At 40.8% G+C, this 15,767-nt stretch overlaps 1 protein-coding gene across 1 annotated transcript in view; it reads left to right on the plus strand.

Moving 5' to 3' along the window:
• Window positions 1–15,767, plus strand: part of TUBGCP3 (tubulin gamma complex component 3) — a 54,697-nt gene that overhangs the window by 18,277 nt on the left and 20,653 nt on the right. Inside the window, exons 6-13 of the mRNA XM_081858074.1 lie at window positions 940–1,112; window positions 4,443–4,561; window positions 6,027–6,152; window positions 7,830–7,898; window positions 8,539–8,671; window positions 10,543–10,709; window positions 13,474–13,584; window positions 15,536–15,644. Of these exons, the coding sequence (XP_081714200.1) occupies window positions 940–1,112; window positions 4,443–4,561; window positions 6,027–6,152; window positions 7,830–7,898; window positions 8,539–8,671; window positions 10,543–10,709; window positions 13,474–13,584; window positions 15,536–15,644 (1,007 nt within the window). The remainder of the gene's footprint in view (window positions 1–939; window positions 1,113–4,442; window positions 4,562–6,026; window positions 6,153–7,829; window positions 7,899–8,538; window positions 8,672–10,542; window positions 10,710–13,473; window positions 13,585–15,535; window positions 15,645–15,767) is intronic.

Below are 15,767 nucleotides of genomic sequence, written 5' to 3' on the forward strand. Positions count from 1 at the left end.
GATTGCCTTTGTATGTTCCATATATGATGACTGGGAGAGCTGAAAATCTATCTTACTTTTTAATTCCCATATTTTTGAAATACCAGAGGCAGTCGTCCCACTTTCCTGAAACTTGCAGCTCAATATTGAGATCCAAGAGTGCAAAAACAACATCAACAACTTTCAGTTGGTCTGAAATATATTTTCCTGAACAATTTGTTTCAGAAATGTTTGGTGTTGGATAAGTTTTAATAAGCTTAGCGGGCTTATCTTGCTGCTCTTGATCTGGGAAGCTGCCTTGCCCTTTCCCATGGCATATCTTAGCAACTTGACCCTGACTATACCCAAAATAAGGTGCTAACCCAAATATGATGATGCTTATCCATGAGAATTCAAGGTAAGAAACATCTGTTTCCATGAGTAGGGCTGAGTTACTAAAATAAAGTAAGAGCAATTGCTTTTCTATCTGCATTGACCTATTAGAGGTGTCAGAACATTAAGCTGAAGCAACTTTTTGGCTGGTCTCAAAATTGTAGAACAATCACGGTCACCCTGCTGAGGTGAGAGACCCTTTATTTTTACGATTGTTTTAGAAATTAGCAATTTTCCCACTGCAAATATTTACCAGGAATTATTTTCAAACGATTCTGTTGTACTTGCAGGGCTGCATTAGCCGTAGTTGGAATCGCAGCAAAGTCATCTGGCTCTGAATGGGTAGCTGAAATTTCTGAGGTGCTTTATGTACTCTGTTGCAACATTAGTAGGCATGCAACAAGTACCTTTTCTATACAACTGTCAAGAACTGCAAAATGGTGAATTTCTAAATGCATTCTCAAAGATAATTGGCCATGATAATGCCTTCTGCATCTGCCAATTTTTTTGAGCTGAAATTTTGTAGAAATATAAGTAGTTTTGCAGTAAGACAACTCAATAGCTACATTATAGCTTTTATTTCCGCAGACAATCCTATCAACGTGCAGGCGTGGGAGATTGCCTTCGGCAGCAGCTGGGGGCACGACTTGCCTGGACTTTAACCGCAGGCCAGCCTACATTACAGAACTCTACCTCAAAAGGCCTCTCAACCACTGTTTCACGTAATCTGCCAAGGTCAAGGCGGGAAGGGGACATAACGGGTGAGAAAAATATATTTCATTGTTTGTTCTCTATATTCTTGCGTCACAGTGCTTAGCTCAGATTGGGATGTTTCAGCTTTGACCTTGATACCAGTTGATAACAATTCCCAGGAAAATTGTGTACACACAGGTTCTGCTATAGGAACACTAGTTGTCTGAAATCTTAGCTACCTGAACACAAAGACTCATACCCAAACCTTACTACACAAACGGCTGATTCAGGTATCTCCAAATAGCTGGAGTCTGCTGACTTTCTTCCTCCTGTGTTTTGCTGGTCAGTGCAGAATGAATATATATATACATATACATATATAAATAAATGTATGTATGTATGTATGTATTCTCAAAAGAAAGCCTTAATAAGTTCATTGGAACTTACTTCCAAGTAAGAGGGTATTGGATAGCAGCATAAATGTAAACCCCCCCCCCCCAGTATTCAGATATTTCCTGAGGCTCAAACTATATGAAGCTTCATGGTTTTTTTACCCTTAAAAAAAACAAACCAGCAGAAAACCAAAAGTAATTTAAGGGATTAAGTTGAGGAATGACAGTTTGGGGGGAATGCATCTGCACCTATTTCTCACTTCCTTCCCCTTACCCTGGCTGTAGTTATAAAAATAGCTTTGGGGAGGCACTTTTGAGCTGAAGAACAGTTGGAAGGGAAAGGGTTAAAAAAACCCCAGTCTCTGCCTTAAACATTGTAAGGCTGCTTTTAGTTATTTAGATGATGTCATGTAACACTTAGTTGGAACCCTAGTCTAATAATGAGACTATACCCCACGGCAAACTGTTTTTGAAACCTAAATGATTTTGTGTGGCACCAAAATAAGTTATTTGGGCCTTTGTTTCATAAAAGAAATGGCTAATGTGCTAAGAACCAAAGTCACATAAGTGTGCTCTGCCACCACTGGGGGAACACCCATAAAGTGGTGCTGGGACACTGAGGTTGACATCTGAATTTGAGGCACGTATTTTGGTTATCTTCTGCTTTGGATAACTCTTCCCGTGTTCCAGAAACTACTTTTATAGCCATCATTGATGGCTCTGCCTCCTATGGACATCACCCTGTGCTGAGATCATCAGTTGGCTTTCTGCCTCTTCAGTTTTGTTTCCAATTGCTCTTATACAGGACTCTGGAAGAACAAGGCTAAGCATGGCATTTGCCCATTTGTGGAGTTAGACGGTAGGGAGGGTTTTGCTTCAGTGCCTGAGCTACATATATTTAAATATGGATATATAGATTTTTTGGAAAAAATGCATTAAATTGATGATTTCACTTCAAAACCATTTTTGTTTACGTTTAAAGTGTAAAGTGATTCTGATCATATTGCTGGAAATTAGTATCAACACTATGCACTCTAAAGAAGATAAGCTGAATTAGTATAGACGTGTAATAAAGTGGAATTTGTCACTGAGGGTGGTATCAAATATTAGGCATTATAACAGTTTATCCACTGCCTTCACTGAACTTAAGTATCTTTAGTCCATTGACTGTAAGGGGGCTACTCTGAGTACAGTTGTACCTTGGAATTTGAATGGAATCCGTTCTGGAAGTCTGTTCGACTTCCAAAGCATGGCTTCTGATTGGCTGAAGGAAGCTCCTGCAGCCAATCAGAAGCTGTGGAAGCCCCGTCGGACGTTCAGCCTCCAAAAATAGTTTGCAAACTGGAACAGTCACTTCTGGGTTTGCGCCATTTGGGAACTAAGCTGTTCGAAAACCAAGGTATGCCTAAGTATTTAAGAGCAACACTAGAAGGTGCCTGGTATAATCTCACTACAACAAATTATAGTTCATTCTTGTACTAACCCAATCGTTGGTACATTTTTCATTTAGAAGAGAGGTTAGTTTTTAAAAAGCTGGCTGTAAATGACCTTGTAGAACACTCTTGAGTTTTCTCAGTAACTTTCCAAAAAAAATTATATTGCATAAAACATTTTCTTGCCTCCCTCTGCAAAACCTGCACTTTGACAATCTAATGGAGTTCCTCTATTTTTAGCCCTCATCACCCTTAAAACCTGGTTGATATTGCGGTGCCACAGATACAGTATGATGTGAATAGAACCTTGGACAGCAGTAGCTTACACAGACAGCGGGGGGGGGGGGGAGAGAAACCATCTCCATTTCTTAATTTATTGTGTTTATGTTGTGCCAGTAAAAAAAAAAATATTCATTCTGTCTGGCAAGATGTAACAGAAGGAACAGATGCATTCTGCCATTCTATTATGTAGCTGCTACTAAATAAATTCATATTCCAAATTAAGGGCTTTTTTAAAAAAGAAAGCAGATGGGTTTTGTGCACGTATTGAGTATGGGAGAAACTCCTGCCTGTAACTGCAGAGCTGCTGCCAGTCAGTGTAGGAAATACTTAATTAGAGCAATGGTCTGACCTAGGAACATAGGAAGCTGCATTTACAAATTCGTTGAAAACGTTGGCGTAAAGCTCATCACAAAGTGTCATAAGCTGCTTGTTCAATGAGGTACCTAAACCTCTCAAGAGTCTTTTTTGGAGGCTATTACAGGTAATACTTTGGGTTGTAATGTCCACTGTTCCAGCCGCAAAGAGTGGATATGCATGTAGAAACATCCCGCAATTGGGGCTACTAGGAGTTACGTTTGACTCGTTGCATGAATTTTTAAACTGGCCGAAGGCTGTAAAGTATTAAGTTTGCGTTGTTTACATAGATGTGGTGGTTATTTTCGTAGCAAAAAATATTTCAGAAATTGGATATGACTTTGAAATATTGATTTGGTTTTAGATATCAAAATAATAGTAAATCTGGAACTGTGCTCCTGTTTGATGACTAACTTTAGGACTGGAATTCTATGCAGTTATACCCTGAAGAGATGCGGGTGGCGCTGTGGTCTAAACCACAGAGCCTAGGGCTTGCCAATCAGAAGGTCAGCGGTTCGAATCCCCGTGACGGGGTGAGCTCCCGTTGCTCAGTCCCTGCTCCTGCCAACCTAGCAGTTCGAAAGCACATCAGAGTGCAAGTAGATAAATAGCTACCGCTCTGGTGGGAAGGTAAATGGCGTTTCCGTGCGCTGCTCTGGTTCGCCAGAAGCAGCTTAGTCATGCTGGCCACATGACCCAGAAGCTGTCTGCAGACAAACGCCGGCTCCCTCAGTCTATAGAGCGAGATGAGCGCCACAACCCCAGAGTCCTCCACGACTGGACTTAACGGTCATGGGTCCGTTTACCTTTATACCCTGAAGAATGGAGCAAGCTTGATTGAACTAAATATAGTTAGGCTTTGGCTGTTAAAATGGCAAACATAATTCTTAAATATCCTGCATGTAGCTTAATCTGTTTGTTTCTTCCCACTTTTCAGGCTCTGTTGAAATAACAGAGGCATATCTTGTGAGAGACATTTTATACGTCTTCCAGGGAATAGATGGCAAAATCATCAAAATGTTCAATTCAGAGAACTGTTACAAAGTAGACGGAAAGGTACAGTAAAGATCTTATACCAGTTTTATATAGATAATTTGCACACAGGGAGAGGGAGGGGAAACTGTTCTGTATATCCACTCTTTTCAATAATTCTTTTGCCTTGGTTTTAATTTTGCTTTTTAAAAAATGTTTCTATCATTGTTGGCATCTAAGGCAGTTGGCAGTAAACCAGTAACATAAAAACAACAGATAAAAATCAGAAGTGCACTTGATACACAGTTAAATGGTAAAAGGAACAATAAAAAGATCCCTAAAAGCATTATTAACAGCAATATTATGAGTAGCATTCTCATCCCATCCACCCACAGCAAAAAGCCCCACAGTGAATTAAATCATTTCCAAACAAAAGCCCAAAAGAACAGACTTTGCCTGGTGTCTACAAGATAGCAACAATGTCCTTGGAAGGGCATTGAACATTTGGCCACAACCACAGAACCACCTGTTCCCATATGAATCTCTACAGCAGCCGAGATTTATCAGAGGCTTTTTTCCAGGGAGTTTTATCTGTGGAGTTTAGGAGGGTAGTTTATGGAAACACTCTGAGCTTCAGATAGCCCTGTATTTAAAAAGCTCACTTCAAGCTGTCAACCTACATGAGTGAGATACTTTTAAAAAAAATTGATTACTTATACATAATCCAGTCAAGCAACAGTGTATAGAGGGAAATTGGAGGTAGCCTGAGGAAGAGAGTTTAGTTAGAGCATTTGAGAGAGGCGATCCTTCTTTAAGGGTCAGTATATAAAATGTGAGGATTACTTCAGGAGCCACAGACATAACTGAAGGCCGCTTCCCATAGAATGATTTAGACTGAGTCACGGTAAGTAGTTGAAACGCTACCCATTTGGAGACAATTGTGCTTTCTAGGAATAAGAAGAAGATAGAGAACCAATAATAAACTGGTTCAGGGAACACAGGAGGCTGGCACAGGGAATCTAGCCCTCCAGATGTTGGACTTCTTCCTTGACCATTGGTCATGCTGCCTAGGGCTGATGAGGGTTGGAGCCCAACATCTGTAGGGCCACATGAACCATCCGGACTTACTTGTTTAATTTGCTTAAAACATTTTTACTCGACTCTTAAGGCAAAAAAGACTCTTAGAGCAGCTTACAAAATCTGTAATAACACAATTCATAGCTGCAAGCTTACAATTTAGAGAGCAGGACAAAAGTAGAGAATCCATTTGGAGTCTTGCCGTAACAGATTTATAGTGGATATGGAAATATCTGGCATAAGACCTGATTTGTTATCATGCCTGGTTCTGTTCCTCATTTAGAAGTAACTGCTTAATAGAATATTCTTTCTGTTGAAGATCAACAATACCGAATGTGATCAACACCTTGTCAGATTCTAGTAGAAAATTGGATTTATGCCTTACCTTGCTCATTAGAGCTTGTTTCATCCTACGCTTATTTAATGCCAGTCTTTCAACTATTTGTTCATCATTTATTTCTTAACACTTTAGGTGAGCATTTCCAAGTCTCTGAGAGATACAACAAGCCGGCTTGCTGAATTAGGGTGGCTGCATAACAAAATAAGAAAGTATACTGACCAGAGGAGCGTGGAACGTGCATTTGGATTAGTGGGTCAGGTATGTGGGCAAAACCCAGAAGTCTTCAAAATATTTGGTTTTGTTTATTTTGTTTGTTGTTGTTTTGCTTGACAGGATGTTACTGGTGTGTCAGATCTGTTGGTATGGGATGAGAGACCTGGCAATAGACAGGAAATAACACTAGAACTTGTGGACCTCCAGTGAAGCTGAATATTGGAATATTGGAATATTGACGACAAATAAAACCATGCCACACATGGTTGAATTATGGAACTTGCTCCCACTGGAGGCAGTGATGGCACCAACCTGGATGGCTTTGAAAGAGGATTAGGCAAATTCATGAAGAACAAGACTGTCAGTGGCTACTGTCCTCAATTGTAATGTTCTACCTCTATTGTCAGGGACGTGGGTGGCGCTGTGGGTTAAACCACAGAGCCTAGGGCTTGCTGATCAGAAGGTCGGCGGTTCGAATCCCCGCGACGGGGTGAGCTCCCATTGTTCGGTCCCAGCTCCTGCCCACCTAGCAGTTCGAAAGCACGCCAGTGCAAGTAGATAAATAGGGAAGGTAAACGGCGTTTCCGTGCGCTGCCCTGGTTCGCCAGAAGCGGCTTAGTCATGCTGGCCACATGACCCGGAAGCTGTACGCCGGCTCCCTCGGCCAATAAAGCGAGATGAGCGCCGCAACCCCAGAGTCGGCCACGACTGGACCTAATGGTCAGGGGTCCCTTTACCTTAGCTCTATTGTCAGAGGAATCATGCTTCTGAATACCAGTTGATGGAACCACAGGTGGGCAGAGTGCTATTGCACTCAGCTTGTAGGCTGCCCACAGGCATCTGGTTGGCCACTGTGAGAACAGAATGCTGTACTAGATAGCCAGCTGGCCTGATCCAGCGGGTTCTTCATCTCTTCTTATTATGCAGAATGAGGCAACAGTCTCAGGTGCTGGGATGGAGAGCAGAAGCACATGGGGGAGGGTTTCTGGTGTGGATCTTAATGCACAGGTTGGTTTGTGCTGGGAGAGACGTTCTGTTAGGTATTGTGGTCCCGAGCCATATAGTTTGAAACCCACAGTTTGAATTGGGCCAGAAAATACATAGGCAGCCGCTGCATTGGGCCAGAACAGTTTATATGTGGTGTGATCATCTGGGCCCAGTGGTTATTCTGGCTGCTGCAACTGTGCAGTAGCTCCTGTTTCTGAATGTCTTTAAAGGCAGCCCATGTACAGCCTTAATTGCAGTCATTTTTGTTATGGGTTTTATTTGAGTTTATTTTACCAGTTTCTCATTTGGTTTGATTTTGTATTTTGTCCAGGACACTTACTATCTCATAGCTGTCAACTTTTCCCTTTTCTTGCGAGGAATCCTATTCGGAATAAGGGAATTTCCTTTAAGAAAAGGGAAACTTTGACAGCTATGTACTATCTGTACATTTCTAATGAATGAACACAGTTATAGTTTAGTGACAAATTTTATCTTAATAACTCTGCAGGAGTTTTGTTTTTATTAGTCACCCAGTGGCTCTTTATACTCCCCACCCCATTGAACTGAAACATTTCATGCCACTTGGGAGTGCTTTTGTATGACCTCTTGAATTTCAAAGGTTAACTTGCTGTGAAGTTTATCCAAAGACCCAAAATCAGTGGTCAGGTTGTATGCAAGTCATTCAGAGCTCTTTAGAATGTATATTAACTGATTCCTTTTGTTCTTGTCTTACAGAGTTTTTGTGCTGCCTTAAACCAGGAACTCAAAGAATACTACAGGCTACTGTCTGTTTTACACTCACAGGTAAATAATTACTTCTGTTTTTTTGCTTGAGTCCAACAAGTTAGTTGAAAATATGACTTTTTAAACTATTTTCATCTGTAACAGGCTTGTAAAATAGCTACTCACTTGTGAAGAACAAGACCTGATTCCAGGATAGCACATTTTTGTAACTTTGGCTCTTCTTTCTGTTTCCTAACATACTCTATATGTTGCTTATGTTGTTTTGCATGGGCAAATGAGCCTGTAAACCTTTTCCTTATTTGAAAGTTTGCTATGTAATACTTCCCACGTATTTAGCTAACAGAAATGTTTGCAAAATTATGTTACAATCATACTGCTTTTACAGTAACAATGTTGAAACTTTATGGTGAACTCTTACAAAAGAATTTTTTTTCTTTCAGAATTTTCTCACTGTCCTGCCATTCATCATTTTGTATTTATCTGCTCTTTGATTTATTTTCAAATTATAGCTTTCAGCTACCCTTCCCTTTCTTTATATTACAACTGTAACATTTCTTTCAATCTAAGCATTATTTTTTAAAAATGCCAAAACATATTAGGCATGTGTATATCTGGGGTTAGAAATTAAAGCTTGTAGTAGAGGAAAGCTTGAAGGGCTTCTATTATTGATTAAATCTTCTTTGCCCCTTGTTGTTCTTAGTTGCAGGTAGAAGATGATCAAGGTGTAAATTTGGGGATTGAGAGTAGTTTAACACTTCGGCGTCTATTAGTTTGGACATACGATCCTAAGATAAGATTGAAGACACTTGCAGCACTTGTTGACCACTGTCAAGGTTTGTGGGTAGATATTTACAGCTACACATGGTGTGAAAATGAATGTTAAAATGGTAGGAGCTCTTCTGCTTAGAAATATGATTTCCAGGAAATTGCATTAATTGTATTACTATTGGGAGGGGTGTGTGTGTGCAGAAATGGATAATTCCAAGAACCTTTACATGTAGATATCATTCCAGTGGATATAGATGGAGTTAACTTACTGTTCAAATAATGCCATTTATCTCTGTAGCTGAAAGCACGGCATGCATTCATCATAACTTCTTTTTACTACGTATAATTACCCTTATGGTGGCAATATTGTTTTGCATCTCATATATTTTGCATTTAAAAGTGAGATTATTACATGGTTGATTTAAGACTGTTCATCTCTATTAGTGACTGAGGGAGTATTTTGGTAATCGGTATAAGCTTTAAAGGCAGGCACTGGATGAGTGCTCATAATCTCTCATGTTTAAGGCATGGGCCTTGGGAATACATGCTTCCTGCCTTCCCCTTCTAGCCTGGACTGTAACTACATGTTATGGTGGCTTCCACCGGAAAACAGCCACATTTGCTTGTTTGGGACCCTGAAGGGGCTCCCTCCCACAACTGTCTCTGCAGGCAGGCAACGTTAAAAAGTACTGAGAAATAGAATGCCTAGCTTCTGGCTACCAGGTACGATGCCATAACCCCTTTCTTCCAACAAAGAACTGTGGCTGTTGAAGGCAGCATGTGTTCCTGTGATCTGCTGTTAACCATAGTTAAGGCCTCAGGAGTGTTACATGTCCGCTGGCCCTAGGAAAGATTGTTTAGCAGAATACAGAAGCTATCCTCACTTAACCTCACAAGATGTAGATTGCTCTCAAAATTTTAAAGGAAGTGTGTTTAGTTTCCATTTCCATTTTCCCTTTTTTGTATTCTGTCTGTAAGACGCCCCCATGTATAAGATGCCCCCTATTTTGGGGGACTCAGATTTAAGAAAATGGGGGGAGATATATCTGTGTATAAGACGCCCCCTAATTTTTTGACATTTTTAGGGAGAAAACCTAGTCTTAAACATGGAAAAATATGGTATATGCATTTTTGCTTGCAGCCTGCCCTTCCCAGAGATCCAGGTGACAAACCTGCCAACATAGCGACCTCTTTATGATGGGGAAGATGCCAGCGTATTATTTTTTTCTCCCTGTCTGTCAGGATAGTTGAAGATAGGGAGAGGCACTCTAGTTGCTTCTTTGACCCCTTATTAAAAGTATGGAGGCAGGGGGCATATTTTCATTCTGCAGCACAGGTGAGGAACCTGTGGCCCGCCAACTATTGTGGAATTACAACTCCCATCATCCCCAACCAGCACAGTTAAGGGTCAGAGGTGATGGGAATTGGAGTCCAACAACATCTGGAGGGCCACATGTTTCCTACCACTGCTCTATAGCATTTGGGGAGGATACCCTGGCCAGTGGCTACTTCATCATGCTATCAGACCCACTTTCTCACTCAGTCCAGAAGCTCTCTAGAGGAACCAAAGAGCTGCCTTTCCATTCCCTGTCTTCCCATGTGGATGAAATAATTATGAAGCATTTCCTGCTCTAAAGAACGCTCTAATGAAGTAGACATTAGTGCTCTGCTTCTTGTGCTCTGTGCACTTTTTTTACTTGTAGCTATGGCAATCTCTTAGCAATTTTGGTGCTCTTCCAACTTCTCTGAACTCCCTCAAAAAAAATATTAGGCACAATGGTAAATTTGTCTCTGCCTTTGAAGAATGCTCTTCAAACGCCAGACAGCTGCTTCATAATGAAATTTGGTGTATGACAAAGCTGCAGATGTAGCATTAGTTTTCCAGGTAGGTGAAAATGTATGTTTAAATTTTCCTCTGTGTGTCATGTTTCTCCAGGAAGAAAAGGTGGTGAACTTGCATCAGCTGTTCATGCCTACAGTAAAACAGGCGACCCCTACATGAGATCCCTGGTGCAGCATATTCTTGGCCTTGTGTCGCATCCTGTCTTGAATTTCCTTTATCGTTGGATTTATGATGGGGAATTGGAGGACACCTACCATGAAGTAAGTTCTATAAACTGTTCACTAACATGAGGTCTGCTTTCTGTTTCCCATTTTGTGTAAAACTAAGCTGCTGAAACCCTTCTTTCACAATTGTTGAACTGAACCTACGCTGTAGAAAATTAAGAGGAGACATGACTAGGCAGGAAAAGTTGACATTTATACTGGAAATAGAGTTGCATGTGAAAATCTTGTGCATCACTTCCGTTTAGACACTGTGGCCAGAATCCAAAGAACCATGGAGTTAGTTTGGTGTGTCCAGTTCTTTGTGCTTGCAAAACAACAGCGGTAATGAAGGGATGCAGGTGGCACTGTGGTCTAAACCACTGAATCTCTTGGGCTTGCTAATCAGAAGGTTGGCGGTTCGAATCCGCGCAATGGGGTGAGTTCCCGTGGCTCTGTCCCAACTTCTGCCAACAGTTTGAAAGCACACCAGTATAGGTAGATAAATAGGTACCGCTGCAGTGGGAAGGTAAACAGTGTATCCATGTGCTCTGGCACTCGTCACGGTCTTCCGTGTGCCAGTAGCAGTTTAGTCATGCTGGCCAAATGACCCGGAAAGCTGTCTGCAGACAAATGCCAGCTTCCTTGGCCTGAAAAGTGAGATGAGCACCGCATCCCCACAGTTGCCTTTGACTGGCCTGAACCACCCAGGGGTCCTTTATCTAACCTTACCTTACCTTACCATACCAGTGGTAAAATATCACAGGTAGAACATGTATTTTGTTTCGTTCTTAACTATGCCAGCATTTCTGAATGGCCTGGTGTTAAATCTTTGGTGAAGTAGCAAATAAGTGGTCAGGATTGAATATACCAGCTGACTAGTTGCAGTGCAGTGTAGTAAGCCACATGTCATTGCTTTGGGCTGAAGCATTTATTCCCACATAAATCTGGTAAAGAAGAGCCAGCGATAGATTTGAGATGTGACTTCAGTTTATGCCCAGGCCAGACTAGACTTAGATGATCATTTTACCCTGTACTGCTTTTTTTGCATCAGTGAGATCAGTTTTTACAATATAAACTTCTTTGGAACTTTTATCAACAAAATAAACTTCCATGAGTTGTATAAATCCCTTGGGTGAAAGCCCCAATAAACTCTTACTGCAGTGACTATATTCTAGTGAACACGACCCCTACAATAAGCTTGTCATATAGCGCCTTTAGAAAAAAGAGAGGTTAATTACAATGGGGCATATGAATGTGTGGGTTCCCCTCCATCATATCCTAGCACTTACCCTCTGGGATACTGATTGCCTTTGTAAACAAGCTCTTAATTTCCCCGTAAGAAAATCACCCTTTTTATCTGTTGGTTGGAAGGCCTTGGCATTTGTTCATCAGTTAGATTGTACCATGATTTCCCATTTCTCCTGCACTCCTTTCTATACAAGATATAATAACAAAACTCAAAGAACCTTGAATGGGTACAGTGAATCAATAAAATAATTATATTGCAATTATGTTCTGACCTTGGTTTCCTTCACCCTTCCCAAGATCTCGTTTTCACAGGATTAATTATAAAATGCTCTTCTCTCTCTTTGTATTTTTTACTAGATGTTTTCTAAATACATTAATTGCATGTTACTTTGCCCTGGTTATAAAATGAGGGCTTTTATAACTCCCAAAGATGATTGAATTGTCTGATGGATTTTGAAATTATATTTTTCTCATTAATACTCCAATTAAAGCTCTATGCCGGTTGCCAAAGGGGACTATGGTAATAAATTTAAGAAGGTGATTTTTTTTAAAAAAAAATGCATGTTATATCTGCTTTTTTATATTAATGCATTAATATTGTTTTCTAGCATAGTTGTCATGTTTTCAAGTTTTACATCTTGTTTCTAGGGCACTTTTGAATGAATCTACCCCTGTTCTCTTTCCCACTGCCTCCATGCATACCTTGTTTGCACCTGGAACATAACAGCTGAATAAGGAAATGTCACATTTATTTGACTGAAGGGTCTCATGCAGTTGGCATTATATACAGTGGTACCTCGGGTTACACACGCTTCAGGTTACATACGCTTCAGGTTACAGACTCTGCTAACCCAGAAATAGTGCTTCAGGTTAAGAACTTTGCTTCAGGATAAGAACAGAAATCTTGCTCTGGCGGCACGGCGGCAGCAGGAGGCCCCATTAGCTAAAGTGGTGCTTCAGGTTAAGAACAGTTTCAGGTTAAGAACAGACCTCTGGAACGAATTAAGTACTTAACCCAAGGTACCACTGTAATGAGCTGTATTGGAAGTGTTGTTAGTTATAGTGAAGTCATTGCTGTGCCATTCTTATGTGACTAATGTATTTTGGTTCAGATTGCACTGTATCACACTGCTAAATGATTTTAGCATATGCCACCTTCAGTAAACAATTCTGAGACACTTGATCCACTCTATGTTTCAGATCCATGTGTTTCAGTATCAAAATGCTGCTGACCTGAAACAGTGGGGTGCAGTGAACTTACAAATTATTTAAAAGTGCATTAGTAGCTTATAGCTAGCAGGTTGTTTAGGTGAATTTTCTTGGTGGGTCTTAAAAGACTGGTTATTGTCTATACTGTGGTTCACGTTTAATTGTACGTATTAGAACAAACAGCTGGTGGTGTTTTATACATTATGCACATAACATCCCAGCTGATACTATTCCTGATAGCTTTCGAAAAGGAAGGTTTCTGTCTCTACCTAAGTGATGTCTCTCTGATTCTCTGTCTTAAAATGTATACATAACACTTATGCTTTTTTAAAAAATTAAGTATTTTTAAATTTTGTGTTCACAGTTCTTTGTAGCTTCAGATCCCGCAGTGAAAACAGATCGGTTGTGGCACGACAAATACACATTGCGGAAGTCCATGATTCCTTCTTTTATTACAATGGATCACTCAAGAAAGGTATGAAGGGAAAGGACTTTCCACCTTATTTCTAGACTGACATTTTCAGCTATTAATAACAGACATACAAGTGCAGAGGGGACCATTCTTTGTACTTTAGACATAAGTATGGCTCCAGACAGGGGCACAGTGAATCAGAATTCATACAAATAGATCTTTCTTAGCACTCAGTCAATCATGTTATTTGTATACTGTACTGCTTTTCCAAAGTTAAAAACCATGATCACTGTGGCTTGCTGTATAAAAAATTACGTACAGACATGACAAAAGTAATCATAACAATAAATAAAACATCAGAAAGTACAGAATTAAGGCGCTGTGGGTTAAACCACAGAGCCTAGGGCTTGCCGATCAGAAGGTTGGTGGTTCGAATCCCCGCGACAGGGTGAGCTCCCGTTGCTCAGTCCCTGCTCCTGCCAACCTAGCAGTTCAAAAGCACATCAAAGTGCAAGTAGATAAATAGGTACCGCTCCGGCAGGAAGGTAAACGGCGTTTCCGTGCGCGGCTCTGGTTCGCCAGAAGCGGCTTAGTCATGCTGGCCACATGACCCAGAGCTGTACGCCAGCTCCCGCGGCCAGTAAAAGCGAGATGAGCACTGCAACCCCAGAGTCGGCCATGACTGGACCTAAGGGTCAGGGGTCCCTTTACCTTTACCTTACATTTCCAACCTAAGCCATAAGAAGATCCAAAATAAAGATACAAAAAATTAATATAAATAATAACAACAACACACCTCCTCCTAAACTATAAAGCAACCCAAAAGTCTCTTCAGCAGCCTCAGCTTTTGTAGCTGGAGTCCGTCAGGGCCCCACCCTCCTAGGCCAGGTGGAAAAAATCCTGCAAGGCCGGGAGCAGGTCTTCACAGGACTTGCACCCATGTATCATTTCTTATGGTAAATTATCAGATCATCCTAATGATCTCTGTGTTGGCAAGAAACTAACCCCTAAACTGAGCTGAATGCTCCTGACTGTTGCTGACTTTGCTGTGGGCCTCCTTCATGGCTGCTTTTAACACTAGTGGGCCAATAGGATAGGTGCTTCTCCTCACCTGTGTTTTCTGTCAGAATATTTCAAATATATCTCAGTCTAGAAAACACAGTTGGAATGCACAGCGGTTCTTTTGAATATGATTTGTTTTAATATCTGCCTCAGTTTGGTTTGGTTTTTACATGCTGGTGAAAGCGAGCAGGGGTAGCCTAGCCATGGTGATCCCAGGAACCTCCCAGCTGGATTACCATAGTACGTGGGGTTGTCCTTAAAGATGACATGCAGAACTCGGCTGCCAGAATATGGACGAGTGCAACCAGAGTTGTTCATGTTTATGCCTATCATGAGAGATCTGCATTGGCTGCTTGTTCACTTTTGAGCTAAGTTTAAGGTGCTGGTACTTCTCTTGGAACAGCCCTAAATGGCTTGGAACCCATATACCTGAAACAGCACCTCTTCCCATACTAGCCTATCTGTGGCTTAAGATCTCCTGCAGTGGCCATGCACCAAGTATCCTCTTCATTAGAGGCATATTGCACTTCCACAAAAGGGGAGCCCTTTCTGCAATGGTGCCTTAACTTTGGAATGCCCTCCTCAAAGAAGGAGGTCGGACGCCAACAGGACAAGCTTTTCAGGCATTCTAGATTCAGGTGATTTTTGGACTTTTCTCCTCTTCTGCTTTTTAGGGTCTCTTCCCCTCACTCCAGATTTTCAGTTCACTTTTTGTAAGTTTGCATTATGTTTATTTGTTGGGTATAAATTGTATTTCTGCATTGTGTGAATTTTAGTCACACTTCGGAAACTGTCCTTGAATCTTTTGATGAATGACAGTTGAGAAATAAAAATAGTGTGCTACTTATTTATGCTGACTTAGTAAGTGAAATATACTTGCTGAAAATGTACTGTTTCTCTTTATAAAACCTTTAAAGAATAACTTCTGAAGATGCCTTTCATTTATATTTAGGTTCTCCTAATAGGAAAATCCATAAACTTCTTGCATCAGGTTTGTCATGACCAAAGTCCATCATCAAAGATGATAGCTGTGGCCAAATCTGCAGAATCTCCAAAAGATGGTATGAAATTAGAATAAGAGTATTGTATCATTATGCACTTTGAGTGTCACATAACGGAATACCTGCTTTGTTTGTACACATCACTGAACATCAAGGTTAACTTTAGAAGAACCACATTAGTCT

Source organism: Podarcis erhardii, assembly GCF_964252035.2.
Source record: "Podarcis erhardii genome assembly, chromosome: 4".
NCBI classification, from domain to species: Eukaryota; Metazoa; Chordata; class Lepidosauria; order Squamata; family Lacertidae; genus Podarcis; species Podarcis erhardii.